The following is a 15197-nucleotide window of genomic DNA, read 5'->3' as shown; positions in this document are numbered from 1 at the left end:
ATTAGCAAGACAATGTCAGCGAACAGATACTCACCTGGTCATTAAAAATGAGGGGAAAAGAAAACCTGTGGTAGGGTTAATTTCAGCTGCTGATAAAGCAATACTTAAAAAGGAATTGACTTCTCTGTGAAACAGCTGCTCAGAAAAGCCACCATGCAAGGGAAAGGGTGATAATAAGATGGTAATATTACAACTACACTGAGAACATGATATATTTTAAGCTGCTTTCATATGCAGTGGGGCTCTGAGAATCTGAACTTGTCTGCTTGTCTGTTACTAATGATGCGAAGCACCTGATCGTTGCACGCTTGCTTATTTGGACTAGTTTTGTCCAAACCCTTGAATTAAAACAGAGATATCATGTCTACTGAGACTCCAAATATTCTCAGTCTCCTGTGAATTTCCTGGCTTCCTATCTACAAAATGTTTAAAAAGTCTAACAGATGTATTTTGCTATGTGTTTGCAGTGCAGTTCGCCCAGAATGGCCACTACCGTTGTTCTTTCTTGAACAAAATTTTGGGGGCCAGGAAGCACTGAATCATTTGTCTGTACAAAGGCAAAACTTGCAAATATGTAAGGACAATATGAGATAGGACAGTATGGCTACGTCTACACGTGCACCCAACTTCGAAATAGTTTATTTCGATGTTGCGACATCGAAATAGGCTATTTCGATGAATAACGTCTACACGTCCTCCAGGGCTGGCAACGTCGATGTTCAACTTCGACGTTGCTCAGCCCAACATCGAAATAGACACAGCGAGGGAACGTCTACACGCCAAAGTAGCACACATCGAAATAAGGGAGCCAGGCACAGCTGCAGACAGGGTCACGGGGCGGACTCAACAGCAAGTCGCTCCCTTAAAGGGCCCCTCCCAGACACACTTTCATTAAACAGTGCAAGATACACAGAGCCAACAACTAGTTGCAGACCCTGTATATGCAGCACGGACCCCCAGCTGCAGCAGCAGCAGCCAGAAGCCCTGGGCTAAGGGCTGCTGCCCACGGTGACCACAGAGCCCCGCAAGGGCTGGAGAGAGAGTATCTCTCAACCCCCCAGCTGATGGCCGCCATGGAGGACCCCGCTATTTCGATGTTGCGGGACGCGGATCGTCTACACGTCCCTACTTCGATGTTGAACGTCGAAGTAGGGCGCTATTCCCATCCGCTCATGGGGTTAGCGACTTCGACGTCTCGCCGCCTAACGTCAATTTCAACTTCGAAATAGCGCCCAACACGTGTAGACGTGACGGGCGCTATTTCGAAGTTACTGCCGCTACTTCGAAGTAGCGTGCACGTGTAGACGCAGCCTATGACAGCAAAGCCTTTGGTGTGCTGACTTGGGCAGTAGATTTCTACCTTTAGCTATCATGAGGTCTCTTGGTACCCATGGGACTTGGTACACTTGGTACACATGGCAAAATATTAATAGTCTTTATGGTGGATCAGGGGAACTGGAACTACAATTGACAGGCTTTCATCCTTCCCACCTAATTGGAGACAAAGCATTGGGACATGATTATAATGGACTCTACATAAATTCAGATATCTGAACACACAGAACCCATTTCAGGATTAGCGCCCATTTGTGCATGTCATGTGGTATTTCTATATTACACACACACAATCCTACAGTACACGAATATTAAGTTTCCAACGTCCACGTAAAAGTTCATACATGACATTATTAAGGTTACTAATGAAGTGAGGCTCATCCCTTCAGTGCATTAACTCACTCCAGGGTACTCAAGAAAAAATAAGATATGATCATGGGATTACAGACTGTAAAATAATGCATATGCACAAGTGTCCTGAGTTTACTTTGCACAGGCAGCCTTAATTTTGGGGTTTATTAACTTTTGAGTAGGTTACTTTGTAACCTTAATAGTAACAGAGAGTAAGCTATGCTAGTCTATACACTATCAAAACAAAAAGCAGTAACCTAAGTCTTGCAGTCTTAATCTTCCCTCCCTGGTCTCTTCACCCAATCTTGAGGTCTTCCCTTGAGCTTCTTAGCGAGTCTGTTCACCTACCCAGTACCACGCACACACAATGATTTTTCCAAGAGTCCAAGCTTAGCCGATTTAGGGCAGATTTTCACAGGGACACAAAGGAGGTTTCCCTGGTAAATTTCAAATCTCTGCTCCAAAGAATGGGGGCATTAGACCTAACCAAAATAAAGGGCACCAGAATATTTTAAATGGACAAAATACCATATTTGTCCCTAGCCTTGTTCTTGGGAAGAGCTGAACCATTTTGGCTGGAATTTTTTCCAAAAATAATTAATCCGGAAGCAGATACCTAGCCTGCAAAATGGCTAATGTTTGTGAAATTTATAAGAAACTGAAATCAATGTCTTATAATGGGAAGTGTCAGGCAATGTTAAGAATAGATGGGACTGGTGTGTGCACTCCAAACTGAAAATTAGTATCCAGATAATGGGTTTGAAGTGGTATTTTTGAGATTGACAAAATGAGCTGGAATATAGAGTAATATGCAGACCTTCCATTTTGCACTTACTTAATATGTAACCTCCCACTCCTTTTCCAAACACAAGGCTAAGATCAGTCTAGACTACATGGCTTAAGTTATTTATGAGCTGTTGTTGCTGTTGTGGTTGTTTTTGAAGAAGCCTCCTCCATTATATGTATGATATTTTGTGTTCTGTTTCAGTGGTGCCAAAATTACCAGCATATGCAAAACCAAACACATATTTTGGTTGCTGATACATACTTCTCTTGCTGAATGCATCCACTTCAGTTCAACCCCTACAATTTGTTTTACTCATGTCATTATTTGTATTGTGGTGGTACCTCTAAGCTTTACTCACGGATTAGCACCCCATTGTACTAGGCACTGTAGAAACACAGAATAAATGAGACAGTCCAAACCTCAAAGAGTGTACAGGCTAACCAATCTAAAAATCTGATTATTGTTACCACATAGTACCGCCCTACTATTTTCAATTGCTTTAAAGCTCAAATAGGGTACAATGGCCATACACCAAAGATGAAAGCTACTGAACGGGCATGTTATTCCATGGAAATACCTGCAGTGTCTGAGGACTCAATGTTTCTTGCATATGAAAAAAACAGCTCCAAACAACAGAACAGTTCCAGAATCTGATTAAAGGACTATGAAATGAGGCTCAGCTGTTCAATGACAACGCTTGAACATGACATGACAGGCACTCTTAAAAACAGGGAACTTTCATAAATTCGCAGATTTCAAGGCCAGAAGGGAAGATAACAATCATCTAGTCTGACATCCTGTATAACATAGGCCAAAAGGTCTCATGCAGTAATACCTGCATCAAGGCTATAATTTCTGTTTGAGCTACAGCATCTTTTAGAAAGATATCCAGTCATGATTTAAAAACTTCATGTGACAAAAAATCCACAGTAGCCTTCATTGTTCATTGCAGCAATATAAAAAGGCATCAAAATGTCAAGAGCATGAAAAGGAATCATCTGAACACTGTGAGAAACCATTGATAATACTTGATATTTCCAATAACCTACATAACTCAACAAATTCAACTGACTGTATTAGTTTACATACACAAATGGAAGACACTCCTGCAATTGCCCTGGAGGGACTGTAAATGTTCACTTCTGTTTACAGACTCATCTTTGAATACTGCACATGCTCCAAGAGTATTTTTTAAATAAAATAAAGCTTTAAATGCTCACAAAGCCAAACAGAATCCCAAATGTGCACTCTTCAAATCCATGTCCAAACCACATGCAAGTGACTACAACATGAAAAGATTATAGTAGAAGCAGAAGATTTCAGTACCTCATGAATGGCTTGTAATCAAAGCCCTCCCATGCGTGGGCAAGCCTAAGTGGCGAAAAGTAGGAAACTCTCAGAGCAACACTGTATTTCACAGGAAAAGCACTGGCACACTGAAGGAAGAGTAAGCCAGGCTATGGATTATCAAAATAAGCTTTACTGTAATAAATTTCATGGGAGGTCTACAGTTCATCTTACAACAATGAATGTAAATGCAAGCCTAAAAAATGCATTTGAAATAAGGAGAGGAAAATTTATGTATCTTATGGCAATCTAATTTCTTTTCCTCTTAAAAATGTAGTCAAATTGGCAGGCATTCAACTGCCTGATTCTTTATGTTGTGGTAAATAAAGGCAATAATCACAAGTCAAATAAGGAATACCAGCTGTAAAGTTCACTATTATTTTGGCCAAGGTGATAACTGCAACAGTGGCAGCCAATTGTAAAGGAAACCAAATCAGAAGAGATTCTGGATAATGGACTTGTGTCCAAATCAGGATGTCAACTTAAAAGATCACATTGGCTCATTTTCTCAACTTCCAAAGAGTAAGGAAATTATGTGCCACCTACCATCAAACTTCTTGTGCCTGGACACAAAGGTGGTACGCACAAAGTGACTTGTTTCCTCCACCAAGTTTTCAAACTCCAGTTTGCTCTGCTGGCTCAACTTGTCCTCCATTTCTGTGGTGCAGCATGTATACTCCTGAGGACAGATTCGCAAATGTTCTCCTGCAATAGAAAGGATATTGTGGACTTACACAAAATAAGGAACAGGTTCTCATTGCCTTAATGTGCACAGGGTTCCTGAAATGCACACATTTTTATTTAATATAGAAACCTTTTCTAAAAGACCATTTCCCCAATCTTCCAGTCCTAATGTGGGAATACTTTGTATCTGATCTACAGTGTGGCTTCAATCTTGGATTCCTTTTGTCTTTGCAATGCCATTTTGGTAATCTTTGCAAAGATGATTAAGATAACAATTCTTTGCAGTTTGAATCAGACTCTCTCAAGGTTAAATTGATTCTTAATTGCGGAATCCCTACATATAAATCTTATGGACAGTTGCTTTTTCCCTGCTTGCATTTGAAATGTCCTGAGAAATACCTGGTGACAGGGCCAGTAATCAAGTTTTCTCTCTGCCAGTCCTCAGATATCAGGATTACATATTTTGGCAGCCTTGCCACACACACTCTCTTAGACACAAAGGGCTGGCGCTGCGAAAAAAGGTAAGAAAGCAGGTTGTTTCCTTGATGTCTTTCTATCCATTTGCCCTCTTTAGTGCAGCAACACCTTCCAGTTTTTCCCTTCAGCTTGAGAGAGTGTATTTTACTGGCAATGTTTGGGTTCCACATGTTTTTTTGGATGACTTTTCTTGTCAGACGTACCAAACGCTCCACTTAAAGCAAGAACGCAATGAAGGGTTTAATTAATGCTTATGTTACATTGAAATGCAATTTTAAAGGTAATGAAAGCCTCTTATTTAATTCAAGATTTCTTTCTTTATGCACTGACAATATTGCCTTCTTCAAGGCAATTTCCAAGCAGAAACCAATTCCGTAGTTCATGAAATTAAAATGGTCTGTTATTACCGGAAGTGTGAATTTCCATTTGAAGTTGTACTGCGGGTGTCAGAAATGTTTAGCCTGGGCTGTGTGATGGGAGGTAATTTAACCTCCCTCTTGAAAAATAAGAAAAATGATGGGTTGCTTCTTATAAAGCAATGAAAACATTTAGGTTTCCAAACATTATATGCTGATTAAATTCCTCTCCAAATCCTGGTATGATGCAAATAATGATGGACGACGTTCAAGGATTAAATGTATATTTGAGGCTTGATTCTCATTTACATCAAGGTCACTTTGCACCACTTGGGAGTCTAAAGAGACAAAGTGAGCGTGATTGAGAATCAGGCCCTGGGTGGCTCTCATAAGAGAGATAATTTAGTTGTTTTACCATCAAAACAATTAAGATATTTAATATAAGTAGACATGCTTACAACACACCTTGTGTTCCACGTGACTCTGCACTTACTTTATTCCATTTTTTCTTTTTTTAACAAAACCCTCAGATATTGCTCCTCTGTGAGTTGTCACATCATATGTTTCTTTAGAAATCTGAAAATTTCACCATCATTCTCACTACCTATTTGTACTGCAGTCATACCCAGGAGCCATCGTCATGGCCCTGGGGTCCATTATAAAAGGCACTATTCAACAGAGGTGAAAGTAAGCTAGTGTACACTGTAAAAAGGAGCTGTCCAGCTGGGTGGGTCTACACTATCTGGTGATTGGAAAAAGGGCCTTTGAAAACTGGGGGGGGTCCTTTCGGAAGGTGCTGTCTCCACGGGCGGCATGCGATACGAAAAGTCGCACTTTTGAATTGCCGTGGCCGCCATTATGCTAATGAGGTGCTGCATATTCATTGCAGTGCCTCATTAGCATATTTCAAACCCGCTCATTAACATGCCCCTTTCGAAAGGAAGGGGCACTGTAGACACAGGGCTGGGGTGTTGGGCTGTAGGGAGAGGTGGCATGTGCTCTCGGCCGGGTTCCCAGGCCTTCGCTACAGGCCGCCACACTAAGCAGCAGGCAGTAGGTGAGTGAAGGGGCGGGGCAACATTTAATGGGGTTAAGGGGTGCTGGAGCCTCCTTCTGAAATTTGAACATCTGAATTTCATATCTGAAGTCTGCTCAAGAGCGGTGTATTTGGGGCTTGGGCATGTGCTTTATCTGCAGCAGAATTTGTGCTGCTCTCAGCTTTGCCTTTGGGGCAGGAAGTTTGTTTATAAACAGAAGGAGGCAGGATGATTAAGATAACAAAGGGCATGTCATTCAAGTAACTGAAGGATCATACAAAACAAAACAGCAGTCATGTAGCACTTAAAGAATTTATTAGGAGATGAGCTTTCCCGGGGCAAATCCACTTCTTCAGATCTGGAAACAGTGCTGAAAGTGAACTGGCAGGACCGTTACATAACAGAGAGATAGAAAACTTTTTGTTTTGTTTTTGTTCTTTCCTGTTTTGTTCATTCATTCTGAAGCTGCTGGCATTTTCCACTGTTGGAAGACAGAATACTGAGCTGGATGGACCATTGGTCTGTCCCAGAATGGGCATTCTGATATTCTTCTGTAGAACCCACATGTATTTGCCCCCTGAGATAACCCATTAGACCCCACTTTACTCCCAGAGCTGAGCTAGAACCAGGAGTTCTGACAGTGTCTCTATCTCAGCACAGTTAGTAACAATGTAAGAATATACATTAACATTTTAAGCATAACTGGTGTCCCTTAAGTGACTTACCACGATATGTCAGAATATAAGGTTGCCAGTACAAATCTAATTTGGCCCCTTTGTATATATCCATTTTGATGCAGCCTAATTGTATGGTTATGTCCTATTTTTCCATAGGACCGCTGCCTCTTTCAGTGCATAGGATGGACAGTACTCAGTTACGACAAGCCCAGCTCCCAACCCTTTTGTCCCAGCCTCCCTGCCCAACCAGGCCAGGCCTCCCATTCTCAAGGTTCTCCATTCTCAAATGCACAATGTCAACTTCTCTCTAGTGCAAATCTTGCTAGATCCCTTCTCTCTTCCTTAGTCCAGCTGTGCCCCTTTCCCTCTTATCTTATTTTCAGAAATGGCTGGCCCATTTTGCTTGCAATAAAAGAAACACAAAGCCTCTCTCTCTCTCTCTCTCTCTCACACACACACACACACAGAGCCAGCATGAACAATTTCAGCCCAAATGGTACAAGTCTGGTGAAATTATAAACAATTGAAAACAGGGTCTTACAATGGATATTGCAGCCAGCTTAAGTAACAGATGGAGTTCCCAGTCCTGTCTATAATTATTTAATCGTTTATCTTTATTTTCCTTCTTTAACTTTTTCCTGTTTGCCACAGTAAATAGTACGAAGCTTTGGCAGAACATCCAGTTCACTCACACTAAGGAAAACAGAAGGAGTCACAACTCCGCTTTTTGCATTCTCTTGTAAAACTTTAATTATTCTTTAAGAGCTGGTTCTGATTTTGCTGATTCTATGCAAGGTTTCCCCAGCAGTAAGATCGCACCTTTTCAGATTGGAAGTCTGGACACTATTTTTATTATGGTTCCTTTGCTTCCTGATGTGGGTTCCTTTTCTATTTTAGTTTTGTTACGGACTGTCCAGGGACTCTAACAAAAGGGGTTTAAATTACTGATCTGAGTTGTTACACATCTAAGTATTCCACAGGCTACTTCTGTGCTCACAACCAATGTACTACCTCTTGCCATGGGAAATGCTATATGATTTACACTCTCAAAGATTATACAGCGTTAAGTGGCACAGGGCATGACTGACTAGTTTTTCCTTGTCGAAAACGGTGTCTCAATAGATAAGCTCGACTGCATGTAATTATGCTGTACCAGCACTATGCTGGACTCGGTTATTAATTCAGCAGTTCCTAGTGACCTAGTACAGCTCATCTAACCACGGTGTTTCCAACCAAAGTTGCTGACTTACCTCTCTCCTTTTGTGGCTTATGTTATATAAATCAAATCAATTGCCTGCTACAAATTCAGCTACTAGTATTCAGTTTCAGTTTTATTACAGCTATAATCTCACACCTGTCTTCATTTCCTCCAAACTGGCAAATTTAACAGTTGAATTTGGTAATCCTGCTGGTATGGCCCTTTGACTGTAATAAAGCAATTTACAAGGTACTTGCTTTATATTCAAATATACAGTAGATTGGTGTCCTCACAATAGGCCATAAAATTATAAAAGCTCACCATAACTTTAAAAAAATGGATAAATTGAATAAATGGCTTCTACCCCTCTAGCAAAGTGGCATAAGTTACCAAGTGTGACAACTCTTTAGGAAGAGTACAATCTGAATGTATTGTAAACCATTACGGAAAACAAAATTAACCTTTACATTTTCTCTCCTCCCCAACCCCTGACAGTTTATGGTTCTTCTAAAGCCCTGTTCACAGCCGTCAGTAGAACTCAGAATATAATACTAGAAGTGGAAGCATGCTCAGGTAAATCATTTTAAATCACATTTTTATGGGTTATGCTGTTCATTTTAAATTGCAGAGATAATAATTCCTTATGAGGTAGTTAATTTTGATAGTTTCTGCCCTTGCCCTAAATATAAGCCAACAATAAACTCCACTATTTATACCACTGTGCCTGCAGGCATTCAACAGTATGACTGCTGTTAACAGAGTTGTACCATCAATATATGTGCCTTGCTTTGTAAATTGAGCAATAAATGAGGATTAAGATACACAATGTTTGTGCTCCATGGCTATTCAAATTCAACTGCTGCCTTGGAAATGGCAAGGTCTACACAAGACAAAAAGAGCTGAAACAGGGTCCTTCATCCTGAAATCAATGTGGATGGATGCTGGTCATTGGGGCTGTATACAAGCAAAGGGCTGCCCACAAGAGTCCAACTCCAAGAGTAGAGCAAAGGCCATCAAAAAGATACCAGTCCTTCAAATATAAGAAAAAAACAAGAAACCAAATTGGGGAAAATACAGAAAGATAAAGTTTCTTTGGAATTACTCTTCCATGTTTTTTTTTCAACTACTTAGTTGCAGAAAGAATGATTTCTCTTTAAGACATGGCAAGAACTCATATTCGAGTCCTACTAGAAAAAATATATAAAAAAATCAGTTTTGAAAACTGAAATTTAATAAGCCATCTCTATTCCTTGCAATTTGTATTCTAAGGTGTAAGTTAAAATATTAATTGTGAAATCAAGTGCATGGGTTGTTATGATGAAGCGCTTTGTTACATTGTTCATTTTCTATTGTCTGAAAATATGTCTGCTCAAAGAACAGTCGCTCTTTGAAATGCTAGAAACCACAAATTCTCATGACACAAGCCAAATGGCGGGGAATTTACAATTATTGAATAATTAAAAATGTTAGTCTATAACAAAAAGTGTTGAATTCTATTATTTCAGACAATATTCAAGCAGCAAAAATTAAAATATCATTTTTGTAGCATAAATTATATCTCCTTCTGAAGCAGTTATTTTCTCTGTGGGGATAAAACAGCCACTCAAGCAGCCTCAGTGAAATAACACCTGAGATTCAAATTGTGGAGTTGAACTTTCCTACTTAAACATATTAGGATTTAAATTAATTCTATTGCAATGTTTCCTGAAACAAAAGGGCTTGAAACAATATTTTCATACAACATACTTCCACATGAAAAAAATCAGTGTGATATATACAGTTCCTGCATGCCATCCTTGATGCTTAGCAGCTAAACAAGAAGCTTTGCATGTCCACCTGATCCTGTTAAATCAATCCCTTCTCTCCGATGAAACAAAGTGTCATATCTATGTGCCTTCAATACAAATACTTTTTCCTTAAATTATGTGTTCCTTAAAGTCAATTAAAAATGAATGACTTTCAAATACACCAATAATTAGCTAATTGTCGCTTCATTATGTGTCCCACAGGGAACATTCAGTTACAAGAAATCCTGATCATGTTGTCCTTGGGAAGCCCTCAATAATAAGACACAGAAGCTGAGGCCAAGGCAAACCTGCTCTCACACTATGACTACACAGCTGCTAAAGAAAGAAATATAGTCTCTCAAGTCTTCCTAGCTAAACTACTGAAAGCTGTTCCAGTTCTCCTACACTCAGGTTCATTTTATTTTCCAGGCGTATACAGTTAGACAATTGGTTTTTGATAGCACAGTTTGTGAGAAGAAGCTTTAGCTATTTCTTGGGGTGTGTATTACTGACATTTTGCACAGTGCGCTGTGAAAGGCAAATGGTGATTCTGCATTGTGCAGTTTCATCATCTTGCTGGCTACCTCACTGTAATTTTCTGGTTTGGAAGCATGTTTCGTCCAGGGGATGACAGCTAACTTCCCCACTGCCCCAAATTGATTTTACTGTTTATTATATTCCCTGCTATAATACCAAGAATGTCTTATGCACAATGTAAAGACAACCTTGCTCACTCCAATGTCAGCATAAGTGGGAGCAGAATAAATGAATCATGCAGCTTTTCTATGCCCATAAACTATAATGTAACAAGATTTTTTTAGTTGCTTTTTTTTTACATTTACAAGATTTTTACATTTAGTTGCTCTCAAAACAGTTTTTATTATTGTGATCATTAGATCATAGATAGCAAATGAGGGTGGATTATCTGTAAAGGTTTGATCAGCTTGAGTTTATGTGAATTACATTACATAGATGTGAGTTAGGAAGATCGTCACAAACTCAAACTGAAAGAACCTTTCCAGTCCATCGTCATGTATTCTGTATATAGATATACCACATACATTACCAAATGATGCAAAAGAGTTTTAATCACCTGGCTCTTCAATTTTTTATATGGTTTCACCACATGTGGTGTAATACAGCTATCTGATACTCATGCTGATAAAAAACTTTTATGTGACCTTCCCACTAACCCAGACCCTAATGGCACAAATCCTTGTGCAATATCAATTGTCCTAGCTAGAGAAACAATTATTTACTCTTTTCCTAAAGTAATGCAACTCTGATCCACTGGAGAGTAGCATGAGAAACACTGCATCTGTTCCACGTAATGGGCCTTGTGCCACTTAAGGTTTAAAAGAAGTGGAGTTCTGCTCCTGAATGCCCCGAGCTGCTTATACCATATCATACCTCTACCTTGCCCGTGGGGCAGGGGGAATCACTCTCTCTCTTTCCAGTAATGAGGAGGGGATCTAACACAGGAGACAGCATATCCAAGATACATTCTTCATTAGCTATCCTCACCAACTTTCTACCAACTACATTGTACTATGTAGCTTTAATGGAGTAATCACGAGGGTTGCATCATCATGGTGAAAATAATGAAGTATGAAAGAGTTAATTAAAATGTCAAACTTCTCTTTACATAGTGTTTACCATACTGCATGAATGTACGGTCTATATCATGAACAGTACCTTCTTAACATCTGCCAGGTATTACTACATTGAAACAAGAGCATCAAAGAATAAAAATGAAAGGCTTATCCTAAAAAGACAGATGATAGTTTATCTTAGCCCAGCTCATTTCAGGTTTCCACTGTTTCCTCCAATTTCTGAGCATCTTGTTCCATTGGTAGTTTGTACTGTCTTTCGTATCTGGCTCTGCATCAACGGGGCTGAACAAGCGGATAGCTTTACTTATTATCGGCCTTGTGTGGATGACCTCTTTAGCCTGTGATACTTGGCAAGATTCAGAGCCTTCAACACCAACAAAAAAAAATCAATATCCAAATGTAACAGAGTTCCTTGCCCTTCAAGTTTTCTAATGGTAAAAGCTTGACCTTTATGATCAAAGATCAACATGAAAGGAAAACCCCATGTGTATGTCAAAACTTCTCTAGTTATCTGCTTAAATTTTTCTCTTTTCTTTCAGTGTAAGATAACTTTCTGGGAAAAAATGGAGAATATTTCCTGCTTCCTTCTTAAACTTTCCTTCAGCAGCATACTATAGCTGTGCAGTCTAATGTAAGTGCAATGGTGCAGTGGACATTTTCCAGTGGTAAAACAAAGGGGCTCCAGGTATTTTAACAATGTTAGTGGAAATTTCTGGATGTGCAAGAGCAGTGTTTAAAGCTATGAATTGTGAGCATGCTGTCTCTTGCTTCTGTGCTCCCTCACTCCCTGAATATCCCCTTCTGTCTAGTCTCATTTATTCTTCAATTTCTTTAATTCTTTAATGGTGAGTCAGTTGCATGCTTTCACCAGAGCTTTGGATCAGCTGTTTGACTGCACTTGCACAGAAGAATCTGTCTCCCAAATCCTGTAGCTTATACTCCAAAGTCTTTTTGAAATCAGTTTTGATAAGGTGCTTAATTCACTTAAAGATATTGAGGCATCCTCCTGCTGAAAGAGGACCTTCTACATGTACACTAGAAGGTTTGTAGACATAACTCACGGAGTGTCTACACATAAAATGTGTTTTGTCAATAGAAACTGCCAATGAAAAAGCTGTGTAGCCCTTTTGTGGGGGCCCTTTTGTTGACAGAGCGCATCAAAAGTTCAATCTGCTTCATGTGTAGATGTAATCTGTTGACAGAAGTTTTGCAGGGACCTATCTTCTGACAATAACTTATGTAGACAGACACTTCTAGTGTAGACATAGCCCCAGAGTTTTATCTACAGTGTTGCTAACGTATAGTTTGGTCCTATAAATCCATCCTCTAAACCCACACCTTGAATACTGCACACAGTTCTGGTCAGCCTCTCTCACAAATAATATATTAGAATTAGAAAATGTACAGAGGGGGCAAAAAAAAAGCATTTGACAGGATTCTGCATTAGATGGCCCACTGGTCTGATCCAGCACAATTGTTCTTATGTACCAGAAAAAGAAATGTTTGAGGTTGCCAAAATGTAGTATTTAAAAGGGCATTGTGTGAGGAAATAATGTTCTGTGCTGCTGGGATGGAATACACCCCTGTAATCAGACCCTAGGTACTAATATACCAATCATGGTAGATAGTATGTTTTGACAGGTATCATTTGAGAACTCAATTTGTTGGTCAGTATTGTCCTGGTAAAACCTACATGGCAATATTGTATAAGAAACTATAAGGTTCTCCTGTATGCTGTTATTAATACATGTTCTAATAGCCACAGCACTGTGCCTGCCCACATGAAAGATGGCAAACAGGTCTGTCCTAAGCCCTTAGTTTGCATTTCAGTAGTGAACAGAGTCATCAAGCAGGAAGGGAAGAAATCTGAAGTTCAAACAAGTGATGCATCACAGCTGCCACCATGACTGGTTGCCTCTATTCTCATTGACATTTATTCCGATTTAAGTTTTATAATTCCCACCTCATAATGCTTCTTTCTGACAACAGTTGCAGACATTTTGCAAAAGAAAATCCAGTATGAAACAAATTGGTTTCAGGATTATTTCAACACGCCAGGTTTAGTCAATTTCTTCAAAGACGGAAACATGGCCTTTTGTGTGGGCATGATAGGGAACATATTCTGCTTGGGATTCTTGGGTGCTTCCAGAATAGAATGTTTACTGAACAGGTTGAGAAGTTGTAAGGGACATTTTCTTTTCCTGCCTTCCCAGTTCACCTTTCTGTGAAATGCAATACAGGTTGAACCTCCTTAACCTGGCACTCCCTTGTACATTAACATCCATAATCTGGTATGATTTGAATTAGCCAGATGACCAATCATCATGGGTGCGACCAAGTTTCCTGTGGGCCCATGAAGTTTATTTACAGCCACCAGTCTTGGCTCTCAGTGTTCTGTGCTGTTATTTAGTCAAAATTTACCCCTAAATGTCTGCTAAGGGCCCAGTAAGCAGTGGAAGTGTTGGTAATGCTACTAGACAATTCTTGTGGTCCAGCAAATTCTCTCATTCAGCACTCATCAGGTCCTGAGGGTGCCGGACTAGAGAGGTTCAACCTATAAACATTATGTATGTAAAACAGCCCTATGTTAATAATCATGGGAAATAAAATGGCACCATAACATTCAGCCAAAGGTACACGAGCAAGGATGTTGGAGAGAAAAAAAAAACAATTATAAGAGCTTCTATAGCAACAATTTGTTGCCTCCAAAATGCTTCAAGATCTTCCCTAAAATCCACACTGCAGCAACATGCAGAAGTTCATACTGCCACACTATTCCATGAAGAAATTGCATGAGATTGCCTGTCAAGTGTAAAGTGCACACAGACAATTTCAAGTGAGAAAACGGAGGTGAAGTGATTATGAACATACCATGATTTTTTGGACTAAACAGGCAAAAAGTCAACTGTAATAGTATAGTAGATAAATGTGGAGTGCAGCAACTGACATAGATACCTCTCTATAGTTTCCAAGGTAATATGAGATGTTCTATTAATCATATCGGGCAATCACCCTTTAAGGTCTCTATCCAGCTAAAAGGTGTGCTTAAGGTTAAGCAAGCAAGTAGTCTCATTTAAGTCAGATGGCTCATGTGCTTAAGCACTTTACTGGATTTTTTAAGTACTGCATTTGCAACAAGTGCTTCTGGAATTGCACTACCAAAAAAAAAATTTGGAGCTCAATTTTTCAGGTTGCTCCATTCATTTTGTGTTGTCTAAGCTGCACAGTCTAGACAAATGCCCATCATTATTGTACAGTGGCGTGTTCTCCTTGCTCAGGGGATGCTTTGGCATTTGAAACCGGTGAGAGAATTTGTCACAGCAACACTCCTCTACACTGATTCACTTTTGGGGCTTAATTATTAAGGGCCCAAAAGCAAGCTATCACGCTGCGTAGGAAAGATAGAAAACATAGCAAAAGACTGCCTTGGCTTAACCAGGAGATCTTGCATGATCTCAAACTAAAAAAGGAATCGTATAAGAAACGGAAACTAGGACAAATTACAAAGGACGAATATAGGCAAACAACATGAGCATGCATGAGCAAGA

The 15197-nt window shown here is 39.6% G+C and overlaps 1 protein-coding gene across 1 annotated transcript in view; it reads right to left on the bottom strand.

Annotated features, from left to right (window-relative positions):
- GPC6 (glypican 6) overlaps nucleotides 1-15197 on the bottom strand; it is a 1214297-nt gene that overhangs the window by 816912 nt on the left and 382188 nt on the right. Inside the window, exon 2 of the mRNA XM_074983075.1 lies at nucleotides 4367-4525. Coding sequence (XP_074839176.1) covers nucleotides 4367-4525 — 159 coding nt within the window. The remainder of the gene's footprint in view (nucleotides 1-4366; nucleotides 4526-15197) is intronic.

Source organism: Carettochelys insculpta, chromosome 1, assembly GCF_033958435.1.
Source record: "Carettochelys insculpta isolate YL-2023 chromosome 1, ASM3395843v1, whole genome shotgun sequence".
Lineage (NCBI taxonomy): Eukaryota > Metazoa > Chordata > Testudines > Carettochelyidae > Carettochelys > Carettochelys insculpta.
The sequence above is the reverse complement of the archived record's forward strand: the minus strand, read 5'-3'. Positions and strand labels throughout refer to the sequence as shown.